At 38.3% G+C, this 11271-nt stretch overlaps 2 protein-coding genes across 2 annotated transcripts in view; both read left to right on the top strand.

The window, feature by feature from the left end:
- The first annotated feature begins 2413 nt into the window (after positions 1–2413).
- Positions 2414–5947, top strand: LOC105566724 (condensin complex subunit 3). The gene is made up of 7 exons (XM_012020947.1): positions 2414–2617; positions 2814–3610; positions 3691–4225; positions 4301–4603; positions 4728–5087; positions 5175–5687; positions 5776–5947. The coding sequence occupies exons 1-7, from the start codon at positions 2510–2512 to the stop codon at positions 5887–5889; spliced, it is 2730 nt and encodes a 909-aa protein (XP_011876337.1). The 5' UTR covers positions 2414–2509; the 3' UTR covers positions 5890–5947.
- Positions 5948–9427: 3480 nt separating this feature from the next.
- Positions 9428–11271, top strand: part of LOC105566722 (DNA-directed RNA polymerases I, II, and III subunit RPABC3) — a 62094-nt gene continuing 60250 nt past the window's right edge. Inside the window, exon 1 of the mRNA XM_012020945.1 lies at positions 9428–9527. Within this exon, the coding sequence (XP_011876335.1) occupies positions 9455–9527 (73 nt within the window). The 5' untranslated portion in view covers positions 9428–9454. The remainder of the gene's footprint in view (positions 9528–11271) is intronic.

The following is an 11271-nucleotide window of genomic DNA, read 5'->3' as shown; positions in this document are numbered from 1 at the left end:
CCGTCGTAGATCGATCGCTTCTGTCACAACGAAGGTGCGGAGATTTAAGACATTCTGTGCGCGATTGTTATTTTCGGCGAGTCGCCGAAAATGACAAACTTTTTCCAGAATAGATGCGCGTGAGAAAATGTACCCGTTCTGGGTGGGGGGAGAGAGAGAGAGAGAGAGAGAGAGAGAGAGAGAGAGAGGGGGGGGGGAGGAACGAAAGAGAACGAAAGAGAGGCGCATAGATGCGTGTGTGTATGCAAGAGAAAGGATTATCTTCGAAGCTACGGAGGAGATCCGCAGCGTTGTCGACAGGGTGTTCCGTGCCCGGGGGGCCGTAGGCGCCCAAAAAAAAGCTTTGCCGTCGTGCGCAGCCTCTTTACTTTAGGCTAATATAATTTAATTATTATTAATAATATAATAGTAATAATAAATAAATAATAATGATAAATAATAATAATACATGTTACAATAAGATATTATTAGATGTAATTATTATATATGGTTTAGTCTAGATCGTGTTGTTGAAGACAAAAAAAAGTACGTATAAGCGAAAAAAAAAAAGAGATTAAGGAGACAAAGTAGAAAAGATGTGACGATAGGGAGGAGGAAGAGAAGAAGAGGAAAGTAAAACAGAGAGGTTGAAAGCAGACACATGCCAGGCGGGGGAGCAAGTTTCGGTCTAAGACCACACGATCCTTTTGCGGTGGACTGAGCGGGACGACGCCGCGCTTACATGCTTATAATCACGCGCGTTCGTCATGCGCCTCAAGCTTTATCCATGGAGTGCAAGACAATGTTACGCTTTCATAATATTTGCGCGCGCGATTTAGAGAGAGGGAGAGAGAGAGAGAGAGAGAGAGAGAGAGGAATTCCTTGTTAGACGCGATTATCGCATTCTCCGTTCTTTTCCGCGTGTTTCCGGTTTAAAAAGAAAAAAAGTAAAAACGAGCGGCACGCGATGCTCTCTACCGCTACTTTTCGTTTCTCGAGAACGAAAGCAAGGAGCGTCGGGATTCTCTCCGCGTTCGAGATACGTACATATACACGTACACATACGCGCGCACACAAACACACATACACACACACACACACATACTTCCCCAATCGACAAGAAACACGGTCTTCATTCTTTCCCCCGTGATCCGAGAAAAATCCCCGGTGGATTTTGACGCCGCGCGCCTGCACAGCCCGCCGCATACCGCGTCGGAATCATTGAACGATAAAAAAAAGTCTTTAAAAAAAGAAAAAAGAAGAAAAAGGGAGAAAGAAGGGCGGATAACGTTTTATTAATACTGTACATATTTTAAATAATTGAAAACGAACAAATAGATCGCGCGCGCGAACGACGGAGACCACGAGCGAAAGGCGGTCTCGTCCTTGGAGAAGGGAACGCTTTTTTGTCACGGGCCTACCGTACTCTTCTTTCTTGTTTCTTTCCTTCCTTTTTTGCGTTTTGAAACGTCGCGTACATACCACACGTCCACACTTTATACATCGCGTGTAGAGAGAGACACCGGTTATAGAGAGATGCTCCGAAATGACACTTTATTACACCATTTCAGCAGCTATCTACCTTCTGATTGACGATTCTCTTTTTCGCAATTAATTAATTAATTGATTATCCGATAAGTTTTGTTTTTACACGCAATACTCGATTAAATACACACTCACACACCCACACATACACACACATATACGACAAATACGCACGTGGATTACATCGCAAACTGATACAAAACAACCCAAGTGTCATTACTTTTGATGTTAAATAAAAAATATAATTAATAGAGCGGCCTCCCATTTTCCTCATCTTTCCTCTTTGAATGACAACGTTGAATAATTAAGAATGCCGCACCATTTTTGCAAGTGTTGTAGGAAAACAATCGGGCGACGAGCTCGTAATCATTATTATCGTTACTTTTTTGTTATTGTGTAGTTTTTATTATTGTTGATAGAGAGATATTCAAATAAATAGAAATAATACTGACGAATCGTTCAAATTTGCAGGCAGACTTATTCTCGAGAAAGTATCTGCGACTTGTAAATTTGTAAAAATAATACAAATAATATAGAGATTATGATGTTTAAATCTCGGTTCCCAATTTGCTTCTGTAAAATGTTCATTTACAATCCTATATCTCGCACAAATCGCTCAGAAATTTTGTTGCATTGAATTTATTACAGAAATGCGTCTTTATGAATTTTATTGTTGTGTCGAGTACAAAATGTCTGTAGATCTGCATTTATCGATCGTGATATTCGAGTGTTTGTGACGAAGGTTGGTACAATCGATTCCTGCCTTGACGACTGAGCAAAATTGCCAGATTAACTCGAGCGAGTCGCAAGAGATGGCGGTAAATTTGGGCTGGTCCATTGATGGCGCTGTAGTTGTGTTGCAATGGCACGACGCTTTTTCAAAAGTTAACGTACGCACGTCTCTGCAAGAGGTGGACAGGCGGCGGAAGAACGGATATCCTTGGCGACAGCAATTGCCTAGAGTTCCTTACGCTGAAAGATAAAGATGGCTCCGGCGATTAGAGGTAGTATGAAAAACATATTTCACAAGGTGCAGTTCACTAAAACCGACCATCCGCCGTATATGAAGAAGCTGAAGAAACTGAGCGAGAAGGTAGGTTTCGTTCTTGTGAAATGTATCAATATTTTCTGTCTTTCTTGAAACGACATTGGTTCTCTCCAGGGATTTATAATGAGCTGAATGCGGACAATTTATTTGACTTGTACATATATAATAATTTAGAGTAATATTCACTTTATACATATATATAGGCCTTGTTGAATGATATTTTGTGATGTTTGTTTTCTAGACTGATTTAGATACGTTCTGGGAGCATTTCGTCTGGTGTTTGAAAGCACCTCTTTCGACACCGCAGCAGCATCCGTATGTTGTAAACACATTAGAGTTCTGTGCGAAATTCTGTATGAGCTTCTATCCATCCCTGGACAGTGAAGCCACAGAGCCTATCTCGCCATTTCTCAGCAAGTTATTCAATTTTCTCTTGTTGAGTCACAATGCCAAGGATAAAGGAGTGAGGTTTCGCATATGCCATTTTCTAAACATGCTCTTAAACTCCATGGGCGATCACGCTTTTATCGATGACAAACTGTGCGACCAAATTACAGTCAGTATGATGGACAGATTGTTGGATAAGTCACCTAAGGTCCGAGCACAAGCTGTTTTTGCCTTGTACAGATTGCAGGATCCATCGGATCCGCAATGTCCTGTGATAAAGATGTACCTTTTTCATCTATCGAAAGATCCGAATGCTGAAGTTCGTAAAGCAGTGCTCACTACTATGGGTAAAAATCAGAAGACCTTACAAGCTGCACTGACAAGAACACGAGATATCAATGACTCTGTGCGCAAGAAAGCATACGAGTTTATAAGTAAAGTCACAGTGCGTTCCTTGACTATTGAACAAAGAGAGAATTTATTGAAAGACGGTCTCAAAGATAGATCTGAGGATGTTAGAAAATGCGTAAACAATGTTCTGTTGCCATCGTGGCTAAGATATTTCAAGGGAGAGTACATGAGCCTTATTCATGCCCTGGATGCTGGAATAGGAACCGAGTCAGCAACTTTAGCTTTACAGGTACTGTTCAGGTATGTGTATCTTGTAAAACAAATAACTAATATCGATGAAGTGACATGCAAATTAAAGATTTTAAATATTGCTTTTACAGAAGCGCTGATTTAAATAATTTATTGGAGCAAGTGCCAATAGATAAAAATACAAGATTGATTCCATTGACAAAGTTAATAAATGAGAATGCCTTATATTGGAAGTGTATAATACAGCATCTCCAACATCATTGCTGTACGGAAGAGTTGGAGTTAATAATTCCCGAGTTGTCAGAATTTTGCAAATATATCTGCGACTTTATTTCTTTTATATCTTCTCAGCCGCATGAATTATGGGAGAAGGAGAATCACATGTTTATTCTACTACAACTTTTTGAAATATCTACAACGTACGATCTCTCGGACGAAGTAGGCAGGAAAAATCTGCACGAAGTGATAATAAACACTTTAATGAGCGATCATTGTTCCACTAAAATAATTCAGTGTCTAGTGAGTCATTTGACAAAAGTGATACCAGACGCCAGTAGTATGCTGACTGCTGTTGCTAATATTATTAGCGAGATTAGGCTACCTTTGAAAGAAAATGTAGCCACTCAGCAAATTACCGCGGAGCAGCAACATGAAAACAACATGCGAGTGAGTATTAAAATTTATGTTAAAGAAATTGATGTATCTATAAATTCTTCTACTTTCTTTTCGATCTCATTTTAGAAAGCTAGATTGAAAGTTGAAGTGATGGAGCTCGAAGAGGAATTGTATCAAGCGATCAAGGAGCAGAAATTTTTAGAAGCTGACGGTTTTAAAGAAAAGATTAATAGTTTGAAAGAAGAGATATGTCGTTTATCTAAAGCTCTGCCTGAATTAACAATACCTGAAGATAATATGCGGGAAGAGAAAAATGATACCGTGACTATGGTGAAATGCCTCGATATCTTGTATGTTGCGATGCAATCCGTTCGCGTATTAACACCTACGCTCAGAAGTTTGATGTGTTTTGTATTAAGTAGTCTTGATGTAAGTGTGCATAGAATTTACGGCGTATGTATATACATATTTTACACATATACGTATATACAAATTTTGCATTGTATTTTATTTAACATCACTTATTATAGTTTAATCTAATTTATCATTTTAGCATTCTCACGATAGTGTACATATATTAGCGCTAAAAACGTTAGCCGTTTATTGTCTCTTAGACAAAGAGTTGACTAAGAAACACGTAATGATATTCTTTTATCAATTTTCTCTCGAACAAGAGAATCAAGAGATCTGGATAGTTTCTCTAAAAGCAATATTTGATCTCCTACTTATGTACGGTTTGGAATATTTTGACATATTGCAACCATCGGAAGAAAATTCCATGCAGAGTAGATCTGAAAAGACCCGATCGCTTTATGCACACGAGGATAGTAGTATTGATATAAGTAAACGGTGTCAAGTGGAAGAAGGCCCTTGCAATTTCATTAAAATCTTAACAGGATTACTCACCAACGGGGTAAGTAACAATAATAGCTTTGGACTTTGCTAAAATTGAATAAAATTACTATTACTAATACGGTAATAATATCTGAGAATTTTCCAGAATCAAGATTTACGCACTACTGCAGCGGAAGGGCTCTGTAAATTATTGCTTAATCAACGAATCAATAGCAGTAATCTTATATCGCGCTTGATAATTATGTGCTACAATCCAGTGAACGCCGATGATGTCTATCTTCGTCAGTGTTTAAGCACCTTTTTTGACTGCTTTGTGACACGAGTACCCAATGCACAAGAAATGCTTGAGGGCGCATACTTGCCGACACTACAAGTTCTTTGTAACGCGCCGGATATTAGTCCTCTGCAGGAGATTAATGCCTATCACATATCTAGGTTTATACTGAGCTTAACTAGACGAGGATGTCAGAAGACCAATGGACAAACATTTTATACGCACAACAATCTTGCGTTTGCTATGCTGGCTGAGATTTTAAATCCAGAGAGCAAGATAGACCAAGAAATTCTTATAAAATCTTTAACACATCTATACATCCAAATCGAGGACGGTTTGTCAAAACAGAATCTGCAAAAAGCCATCAAGAATGTTACGAATATGGTATGCCAATTATTTTCATATATGTGTACCTTTTTCGTATGGCCATTACGTGTACATGCATTAACTACAATTTAATATCTGATGGCAGGTTGTGAGTTCTGACACACGATTGTTGAAATATGTTGAGCAATTCAAACAAAAATTAGAAATGCCTTCCGAAGGAACCGAAGTTGATACGAAGGATGAAGATGAAAGCGAATAGTAAACAATGTATCAGTTATAAATTTTTAACTTGTTTGTAAAGTTTTTTCTCCAACCAAGAATATTCATTTATGTATTTGTTATGCCTCAATTTTCGTAAATATTAAAATTAAAAACAAGAAATTCGCAATCCACATTGTGGAGATTATGAAGCAATTTTAACATACATACATGTAGATTCGAAAATTTCTATTTACTAGGTAAGTTTAATATAATTATACTCCTAATTTTGAAAAGAAAATGTGTATATCTTGCTACATTTTTAGGAATTATTTAAACATCTTTAAAAAATTAACAAAATCGAAGTAAAATAATTATACGTAATTTTGTATAATATTAATAAAATTATGTATAATTATTTAAGTGCCTTAACTTTATCTCCAAAATTAGTTTTAGTGGCATATACAATACATGCAAATGTTTGTGTCACACATGCGCCAAAAATCTGGAGATGCTTTGTGAGCCCTTTACAAAAAGCGACAATCGATACTTCATTTCCGATTCGTACTATAGATGGCAGGAGCTATTTAAATTGCGCAAATAACCCAAATGAACTGAACCGAAGAATGAAGTCTACACCACACTGTCTTCAGGACTTTACAGGCAGGGACATATGCATGGACGTAGGAAAATTGAGAATCTCGAAAATTGAAAGTATCAGGAGAACAGGATCGGCAAATAGGTCGCACTATCTAAAATTCTGAGAATTTTTAACATTTCTAAGAATTGAAATTCCGAGAATTTCAAACTTTAAATCGCGAATATCGAGAATCTCGAAAACTGACAAAGTATCAGGAGAACATGATCAGCAAAGAGGTCGCACTATCTAAAATTCCAAGTATTGTAATTGATACTTCCGAGAATTCCTAGAATCTGAATTTCCGATAATTATTTCCCGAAAAATTGAAAAAGGGGAACATAACTGACAAGATAGTAGCACTAAAATTTTATAAATTTTTTAAGAGATTTCCGGAAATTATGGTTTTAAAATGTCTAAAATTGTAAGTTTTGAGAAAAGTAACACTTTGGATAACTATCACAATATATAGAGAATGAGATAGGAAAAAAGCGTGGTATAAATGAAAAAATAATCCAGGTAAGTGCAATTTCAATTTTATTATTTTAACTGGCTACACTTGTTCAGCTACAAAGAACAGACCTATAATTAAAACGCAGTTTTCCACCAATCTAATTAAACTTTGCTAGTAATCAAAATGGCCCTGCCATCGTCCATCGCACACAAATATCTAGATACGACGCTTTTAAAGGCCTGTGTCCATGATGAACTAGAACTTGGTCCAAGTTTTAGCATCGTGGATACAGGCCTTTACAGCTGACTTTTCATAGGCAGCAAGTATCAGCAGCATTTTAGTAAATTACCAAAAACTTTCAGAAACGAGATAGCCGCGACGATATGTGTTGGTGAATTATTTTTCTGGTTCCCACAGGAACCAATAGACCAGGCCGCGATGATAGATTCCCCTCACCCTTCAGAGCCAACTCCCTGCATCCATAAGGGTACTTTACCAGTACTTTACGCTCCGTCCAGGTATTTCCTACGTTCATGGACATATCACTGTACAACATACATTATAGTATCTTGTAAATTACAGTATAGTATTTTGTAAATTGTTAATCTCATTTAAACCCGTATCAGACTACGGATTGAGATTGAGATTAGATTGAAATTTGACCAATTAGAGTAAGAGTCACTAGACTTGAGATTAGGTAACTTCACTCCTATTGGTCAAATTTCATAAATAAATATTCACGATTGAAAATCGTGAATTCTCGTGATTCGTGGAATTTTTGGAATTTTAGATAACGCGGCCACCCTGCCGATTATATTCTTCTAATACTTTGTCGACTTTTGAAATACTTAATTTTCGCAACTTTGCGGTCCCAAATTCTCAGAATTGTGAGCCATGGAATTGTTGCAATTTCATATAGTGCGGCCACTGTGCCAATAATATTTTCTTAATACTTTATCGATTTTTGAGGTTTGCGCGACTTCAGATCCCGAGTTCTTGGAAAGTACGACCTTATTTATTCTCCTGATACTTTCGTCGATTTTTGAATTGCTTAATTTTCACGAATCTACCTGAGATGGATTTCAAAACTTCTTAAAACGGATATTGAGTCTAAAAAATGTCAAAGATAGCTTTATGACATAATCTTATTTGTATATTGAATATTAGTCGAATATTAGTCGAAGAAGGATTTCTGTTATTTCGCTTTGCGCAAGATTGTGAAATCTCTAATTTTACGTACTGTACAGCGCTAAAATATGTGTCATTACGATATGGTTCTCGTCTAAACGCTCATAAAAATTACGCAGCATCGCTGCGTAAAAACACTGATGGTCCGCTTAGTGGCTCTCCCTGTCAATATGCTCGTGAGTACCAAGGCCGTTCGAATATTCTAGTAAGCATGGTTAATTCCCAATTGCATCGATTTTCAGCTTTGAAACTGTTTCCTCGCATAAACGATGGACAAGTTCGCAAGCTTAGGCTGATATTACATTTGTCGATGACGACAAAATTTTTAAGTGGTTGATTGGCTGCAGAAACGAAAAGTTCTCGAGTTTCCAGAAATTTTCTATCCTGCAGCCAATCAATACGCTTGAAAAATTTGTCGTACGACAAATGTAATAGTACTCTTGTATCTGTGTGTGTTTTTCAATTTCTGTTGAAATCGACATTGACATCACGAATTGCACATCGCGGATGTAAATAGAGACGGGAAGTCATGTATTCTTTTTGCGGAATCGAATACTTATCTGATTTTTTAAATCAGTTGATGTTGCTGAAGTTAATCGTCAATAATACATAAACGTAGAATTGAAAGAAGACGCCCTCGATCGTTATTCTAAAATCGAATTTTTGCTTTTCAAGATTAGGAATTGTTATTGATTCTCTTTCAGTGATTAGCTCAAAGTGGTATTCATAAAAATTGATGTGTATTTATTTGCGAGCTTGTATGCTTAATCTCCCGAACAATTTCTTTCAGTTTTTATTTATCTTTGTTTCTTGTGAAAGGAGGCACTGTCATTTTCTTTCAATTGTGGTGTCTATTTTTGAAACAATTTGTCATTAGCGCTATTTATCCGACACGAGAAGTCTAATGAAAATGAGTAATGCGTTTAAGAGAGACGCGCGTGATTCATGAATCGCAGACGTATTGCAACAATGAGGTAAATATAAAAGTAAGCTAAATATAGGCTGCAGTTTTAGATTCTGCAAATTTGGAAGAACAAAATCTTTGCGAAAAAATTACAGGAAAACCTTTTACAAAATTTATTACGTCATTTCAGAAATGTGTTTAATTTAAGATTACTATTATATTTATTTATCGAATTGCTTGCAATATAACATTACGATCGACTTTTGTGTTTGTAAGGTTTCTTCGGAAATATTACAGCCAATACTTCTGTAATTCACTCTATATCTTGTAACAATCATAATTTTTCAATCGAAGTCGAGACAGTGGTTCCGGAGCCGTTGATACGACACTGGCGACATTTCACCTACTCGGCGTCAGAGGGCAGGGCAGTTAGTGTTGGCAACATGGCGGGCGTGCTGTTCGAAGATATTTTCAACGTGAAGGACATCGATCCGGAAGGCAAGAAATTCGACAGGGGTGAGTCCACATCGGAGTTTACATGTTGACACGTTCGCGTTTTGACTCGATGCGGCGATGCGCGCGCCATTTTCATTGCCTGAATGATAGCGTCTCGCGACCTTGCTGGTCGCGCCGGCACGAGCACATGGTTTAACAGCTGAGCGCTCTCGATCTTGTCAAATACTCTGAAACGAATCTCGTCCGCGCCACTCGCTATTACGACCGATAACCACAATGTTGCGCGATAAGGGAATAATCTCGCGCGCGACGCTGCTCTTGCTCGTCGCTCGGCACGATTGAACCGGCGTGTCAATGGCGGGTTATTTGAACGCTGACAGTAGCGGCTAAACAACTGATGAAATTCAGGTAAAGGTCGGAATTTCTCTCTCTCTCTCTCTCTCTCTCTCTCTATATCTCTCTCTCCCCCCCCTCTCTCCTGTGCCTGAAATATAGATTCAAAATTTGTGTTGTCAAAAATTGTCACTGTTATTTACGATTATAAACAGGGATTTAATTTGGGCTCGTAATTTCAGAGAGAAAGAGAGAGAGAGAGAAATCTCAGTCTTGATTCTGTGAACGTGTGTAGGGGACTCTCGCTATATTTGTCAAAATGTCGTTGCGAAAGTTTCGGTTTTTGATCAAAAGACAATATTATTGACAACCTGCGCCCATTGATCTTCCTTCATCCCGGAAAACGTTTTTAAATCCGCACGTTTGCGCACGACAGGTATCTCGTATCGATATCTCCGCGTACTCATCTCGAAGGACCTCGCGGCCCTGATAACCACGGCCTTTCCGCTCCATGTTTTTGCCGCTCGCTCGTGGACCACGAGAGAGTGGAATTTGCAGAGCGACGTAGATCGGAGGAGGCGACCATGACCGAATTCTCTGCCGGAATATATTGGATCTTCGCTGTGTGTACCGCGCCCTATCAACTTTGCCGCATAAAGATTATTGATGTATTAAACTTTTTCTAATGGACGTGTATTCAGATATTTGGCTTCACAGAGGAAAAAAAAACCCGTCTGATCCGGTGCAGAGAGTAAGGCATTTGTTATATTAATTGCCTCTGAGATGGATATTTGAATAATTTAAAAAGTGACGTTTCATTTTTTCTCCAATGTAAGCAATTCTACAAATGGTCAGAAGTAAAAGCATAACTTCTTGATCATAGACCCTTTATTAGCATGCAAATTGCCATTAATCGCAACGTTACAATACAAAAATCCTAAAAATATATCGCAGATATCTAGAGTTTTATCACTCGAAGGAGCCGGGGATGAAAGAAAGGGCGCAGTCATTTTCAATTTAAATATTATAACTGAAATTATGTCTGTGAAAGTTTTCTCTAGTTGATCCCGTAATCTGTGGATATTTCTTGACGCACAAGCTAAAATCCTAAATCTCTTCTCATGTTCAATATACATTATAGACAGAACTATAATACGAAATCGATGATTGCAATCTCCGATTTAGATTGTCCTAGATTGTCAGCGACAGGTCCATTCGCGTATCCCAGGATGCTCTTCCTCCCATATCCTCTTTGTCCTTTTCTCCCTCCGTGTCATCTTTCATCCTGTTTGATAAAACACGCTATTACCATACACGGTGCATATCGACCGGCGAGCGCTCCTCTCCGCGTGCAATTGTGAATTCCAAGTCGATAATTGGGTAGTGCCCATCGCTGGCTGACGAGCGAGCGTCGCAAAACGAGAATGCCAAGAGCGAGGAGGCAGGAGAGCGGGACGTTTCTCCTCTCTTT

The sequence above is a fragment of the Vollenhovia emeryi genome, unplaced genomic scaffold, assembly GCF_000949405.1.
Source record: "Vollenhovia emeryi isolate VEMERY1.0 unplaced genomic scaffold, V.emery_V1.0 DF939142.1, whole genome shotgun sequence".
Lineage (NCBI taxonomy): Eukaryota > Metazoa > Arthropoda > Insecta > Hymenoptera > Formicidae > Vollenhovia > Vollenhovia emeryi.
This window is presented reverse-complemented; position numbering and strand designations above follow the sequence as displayed.